At 42.0% G+C, this 5,858-nt stretch overlaps 1 protein-coding gene across 1 annotated transcript; it reads right to left on the bottom strand.

The window, feature by feature from the left end:
• Nucleotides 1-209: 209 nt before the first annotated feature.
• On the bottom strand, nt 210-5,119 carry LOC122651755. Its single transcript, XM_043845280.1, has 2 exons — nt 4,449-5,119; nt 210-620 (listed from the first exon to the last, which is right to left on the bottom strand). The coding sequence occupies exons 1-2, from the start codon at nt 4,983-4,985 to the stop codon at nt 450-452; spliced, it is 708 nt and encodes a 235-aa protein (XP_043701215.1). The 5' UTR covers nt 4,986-5,119; the 3' UTR covers nt 210-449.
• Nucleotides 5,120-5,858: the final 739 nt, after the last annotated feature.

Genomic DNA, 5,858 nt, shown 5'->3' with positions numbered 1-5,858 from the left:
TAGCTTGATATGCAAAAGATGCAATCTAACCCATACTTGCAGCAGCAAGAACAACAGGTTTACCAAAAATTGGGCAATACAATATTAAACTTAGGCTTCATTTGTTTCAATGTAAAATGGGCAATTAAACTTGAGCTTTATTTGTTTCAATGTAAAATGAGTATTATGGCACCCAATTTTCAATTATTGAGTCAGAATCATCAGGAATAAAAGGAAACGATATAAAGTTTTAATTAGAACCTACCACTTTATATGCAATGACAATGAAGAAAAACACATAAAAGTTTTCCCTAGTGGGAATGAGGAATAAACATATACTCACAGTGGAAAGGGCTTTTAGTATGAGTTGTTCTCTAAAGTAAATGAGCAGCAGAATCTTAGCTCTCTTGGCTAGGGAACTGTAAAATTTGGGAGCTGTAACCCTCTTTTGTCCAGATTGCTGGATAAGTTCAACTGTGAATGGTAAACCTACAGCACCATTTTATCATAAGTTCTTTGATGTCAGCATCCATTCGGGTCCCTTTGCCTCCCCAGACTAGCATGTGAGCAAGGTCTCCAACAGACGAACCAGTCACTTCATGCACAGCCTTGAACCCAATTCTTGTGTAAAACCTAACAAGCTAAAATTTTCAAGAAACCAAATCAAACAATGTATTAGATAGAAGTCATGAGGGACCTTCTCAGAAGTTGAACTAGAATAATGAAGGAAAGAAACGAAAAGATAAGAACAGAAAAAAGCAGAGAGATATCTCTCTTTTTTTTTTTTTTTTTTTTGGTGAATAAATTACATTATCATCAAAGCGCAGCTACAAAGGCACCCGAAAGGGGTGAAGAACAGAAAATAAAGGGGGGGGGGGGAGGGAGGGAGGGAGTAGACACTGCCGACAAGAGTCAGGCCCTTAGGGGGGAGGGGTCAGCTTCCTGAAAGGGAATACTGAGACACCAATTGGAAGCAGTATGGTAGCAGTATGGTGGTTCCTAATGGTTTCGGGAACAGCAATGGAACAGGAGCCAATCCTACTTCTAACCTCAAACCGGATGGTGTCCCAGATGAGCTGAAAAGACCTAGACTTGTCAATCCATTTTCTCAGATTCCTTTCATACTAAATATGATAGACAGTGGCACAAAAGGCGAGTTTACCAACAGCATCACAATACGATTTCCCATTGAAGGAGGAGATAATCCACCGCAACTCATGCTCAATGGTGCCTACAGATCTTGGGCATAACCAGCACTTACGGATGATAACTTCCCAAAGGACTCGGGAGAAGGGACAGATAAAAAACAAATGATCTACAGATTCTAAGCCACTCCAACAAAGGATACAGGAAGAAGAAACTGAAATCAACCTGGATTGGAGCAAATCTGTTGTAGTGAGAGACATGGTAAGGGCATGCCACACTATGAAACTGTGCCTCAGCATGTGCTTGGGAAACCAAACCACCAAGGACCAAGGAACCACCAGCCTTCTCGAGCGAATCAGCTCCCACGCCGAGGCTGAAGAGAACTTCCCAGAAAATGTGGCCCCCCAAATAACCAAGTCACTGCTCCTCAGGAGCTTTCTTCTAAGAGAGGGTAAAGCTTCCCATGCTGCCAGGAGCAAAGGGAGGGGATGGAGCAGACCCTGATTGCCATGAGTCACCTGCCAAAATAGACAACACTCAGACCATATGGTCGGAACCAACATCATATCTAATCCGGTCTCCATAGGTGGAAAGGAGAACACCATCGGGATGCCACGAGTCAAGCCAGAGATACATAGAGGAGCCGTCATCAATGGAAGGGATAATAATGTCCTTTACAAGGTGCCAAAGCTTCAAGATAAGCTTCTAGATTGGAGAAGAGCCTGAAGTAGTCCAGATGGAATCTTTGTGGAGGTATCTGTTGTATACCCAATCGATCCAAATACTAGGGGACTTGGAGGCAATTTTCCAGATTACCTTAAGGATATCCACCCTACATACCTATTTAACCCCACAGATGCCTAGCTCCCCCCCCCCCCCCCCTCCTGATCTCTTGCAAACTGATTCCCAGCTAATGGTGTGGAGGAATCTATTGTTGTTCCTTCCTTTCCAAAGAAAGATACTCATTAACGACTCCAAGTCTCTAACTGATGAGAAGTGGCTGACGGTAGCCCAAAGGCCCCTGACCAGAAGATGTAAGCAGATTGCATCACTAACTGAACAAGCTCCAATCTGCCAGCGCAGGAGAGGAGCCTAACCTTCCAGATCTGAAGCTTCTTCCAGAGCATATCCAACATAGGGGTGCAGTGGTGAGCCCTTAGCCTAGAGGCCATCAGGGCAGGTCCAAGTACTCCATAGGAAGGCGACCCAGGGAGATACCAGTAATCCTACTAAACTCACTTCTAGAAGCCTCAAAGACCTCGGCCAAGAACAGGGAATACTTTAGTTTGTTGACCAAAAGAGTCGACATAGAGAAGAATGAGTCCACTGCTGCCATGATATGACCAAGTGAAGCTTCGTTAGCCTTGGTGAAGATGATGATGTCGTCCGCGAAGGCGAGGTGAGACAACTTAGTTGAGTTACCCTTCCCGAAGGGTTAAACCAAATCCTGGTCCACTAGAATCTGCACACTACAAGATAGAGACTCCATGACCAAAGTGAACAAGAAAGGGGAAATAGGGCACCCTTGGCGAATGCCCATGGTGCTAGGGAAGAAGCCAACCGGACTGCCGTTGATCAGAATGGAGAAGTGAACTGTAGATATACACATATACACCCAAGAAATGAATATTGGGGGAAAGCCCATCAAATGCAGGCAATCTCTGATGAAATCCCATCGAACCGAATCATAAGCCATATGGATATCTAACTTGAGCATATCCGCAGGGGGCTGAAGTTTTGATCAAAACATTTGGCCAGTTCAGAACAAAATAGGATGTTGTCGGTGATACACTTTCCAATGAAGGCTAGCTGATAGGGACTCCAAACCAGCTGCAATGCCCTTCAGACGGTTGGCAAGGACCTTTGCCGCAAACTTGTAAAGGAGAATGCACATAGCTATATGCCAAAACTCAGGCAGGGAGCTGGCCCCCTCAACCTTGGGAATGGGCCGAACAAAAGTTTGGTTTACCTTGGAAATCTGACCTAGGTTAAGAAAGAAGCTTCGGAATGCAGTAATCAGATCAACCTTAATGCTATCCCATGCCGCCAGAAAAAAAGCCCATACTGAATCCATCAGGACTGGGGGCCTTGCTTGCTTTTTGGGCTCTATAATTTCACTAGGCAACAAGAATCAAGAACTTTGTTAACAAGCCCCGCTGCAAGGGGGGTTCTAACAGGATGAACTGAAGGGCTAAACACTCCACGGTAGTAGTTGATGATCTCAAATTGCAAGGGGGGTTCTAAAAGGATGAAACAAAGGGCTAAACACTTTTTTAACCCCTTTTTTGGGTTCTTCTAGATGTCTTAGGGCTGATGATAATTAGACGTCGCAACTAGGCAAATTTGAGTTGGATCATGTTATAGAGGACCCCCAATCAGCCTCATTCTTCAAGTTTCATCCCATTGCATAGAGGGGGGAAAAAAGAACACGCAAAAAGATTGGGCCAACCATGATTTCTTTCCGATTGGTACATCTATTTGTGCTACGTGGAAGGATAATATGGCAATTCTGACTGTTAGAATGTTTAGGGAATGCACTGGATTAGCCATGAGTCAAATTTAAGGATTCAATTTCAATAATTTACCCTCTCATGTAAATGACAAACACTCCCATGCATGTCCATGCATCCTCTTATCAATCTTTACATCCTTTTGGTAGTCCAGATATTTTCAGTGCTTTATATAATATGGAAAACTTCGCTTGGGCTGAAGCTTGACATGCAAGTAGGGGACCGTGGGGTATACCTGCCAACCAATTTTTAGCCTCATACGATTAGTTACGTGGGGCCTACACACCACCAAATTGCTCCCCACTTGACATGCCATGTTCTAGATAAAAACACATGTGCAACTTGCAAGGCTCAAAGATGGCATTCTTATAGTTCTATGAACTTGAAACACTTGGAATTGGATTTCCTAAAAACGGAAGTTTAGGATGGAATCTCCTCAAATGGGGAACTGCTTCTACACTTGGCAAGTCTAATGGGACTACAACTTTGAAGACAACTCTCAAGTCCCAAGCTCATATGTCAAATTTCAGCCTAAATGGAATTGGCAATACAAACCATTGAAAAACCTAGAACTACCAAGAGGATGCATGGGATTATGAAGGGTGCATGGATAAATGGAAGGATGTGCCGTTTTCTTTTAAGTTGGAAGGGTATATTACATTACATGGAAGTGCATATGATTCAATTTGAGTTTGACATTTGACATTTAACCTATTAGATACAAGGATATGCCATTTTCTTTCAGTAGTGACAATTCTAAACGTCACGAATTAAGGTGTCAACAAAAATGAGAAGATGAAAGAACTCACTAACCTTCGAATGGTAAAGGTCCGAGTCATTAATGGCGAGAAGCTCTGCAATTCTGCAACCACAATCATACCCATACCGAATAGCCACGGCTCCGATGAACAAACCAATACCAAAGATTGATTTCTCCATGCTTAGTGTCTCTCTGCACAATCTAATGGAGTCCAAGTGAAGAATCTTACCTCCCAACCAGAACCTCACTAGCCCTTCTGCCCTTCCAAGCTCTCTCTTGGTCTTCAAGCTGGTTGCTGTGATCCTGAAAAAGGGCCCCAAGGTTTGGAGTTGAAGATGGAGGTTCTGGGCTCTTGATGAATCCATTATTTCTGACATGGTGGGTAAGGTGTTGTCTCTGTAGTTTGAGGTGGAAGTCAAATGGGTTTCAACTGAAATTGGGGCGGGGTTTTTTGTTGAAGAGAGAAGTGTGATTTGGGAGATTGGCTTGTAAACAGGGGAAGAAAAAGACGAAGAATAAGAACTGTAATGTGTTTTTGCAGGCTGTAGCGGTGTTAGATTCAGAGAAGAGACTCTGGAAATTGGAAACATTTTCTATTATTTGCTCTCTCTCTCTCTCTCTTCTGGAACTCGATCTGCGACTAGTTGGGTCTGGGGCTTAGGATGGACGCACCACAGCCACTACTCGCGTGTAGTGTGGTATTTCCCTTTTCTGTGAAGAACTAAACGTCACTCCCTTAGTGACATAGAAGCTCCCCACGAAAAAGATCATGAAACAGTAAGAAGTGATGAAAAGATGGTTTTAGTGGGATATATGTTCACGGGACAGATCTCTCAGGCCAGGAGTGATTAATATTTGGGTGCAGTAAACATCCATTATGACTAAGTGGTCACGGGTTGAATCTTTGGAAACAACTTCTCCATAAAGTTGGGGTTAAGGCTTTATATACTATGACCCTTTTCAGATCCTGTAGTGGTGGGAGTTATGTGCATTAAATACGTTCTTTTTAAACGCCATTAAATTTTCAAACAATTGTAAGAAGTCAAATTTGTCACATTGAGCATAATTTGGTTGCAAGGGAATAAGAAAAATAAAAGTGAAATCAAATCAAAACCATAGCGTTAAACTTTTGTAATCCGTGACCTAACATGATGATTGGGTGGTTAACTTTACGGCATTTCAAATTTAGTTATTAAATTTTGCTATATTGTATGGACAAATGATTTAATTTTAAGAAAAAAATAAAATTCCACTTAAATTTTGATTATCATATTTAATAAGACTTTTTTTTTGGTAGAAATATTTAATAAGAGTTTAAGGAATAATATAATCATGATTAGAAAATATTTTATTTTCATTTTTTAAATTGGGCAAAAGTTTTTATGCACAACCGGCATTAAGTGCAGTTTAATGGGCATAAATGCCCATCCAAAATGACAAAAAGCACCCCCTACTTACGAATT

This window comes from Telopea speciosissima, chromosome 2, assembly GCF_018873765.1.
Source record: "Telopea speciosissima isolate NSW1024214 ecotype Mountain lineage chromosome 2, Tspe_v1, whole genome shotgun sequence".
Lineage (NCBI taxonomy): Eukaryota > Viridiplantae > Streptophyta > Magnoliopsida > Proteales > Proteaceae > Telopea > Telopea speciosissima.
This window is presented reverse-complemented; position numbering and strand designations above follow the sequence as displayed.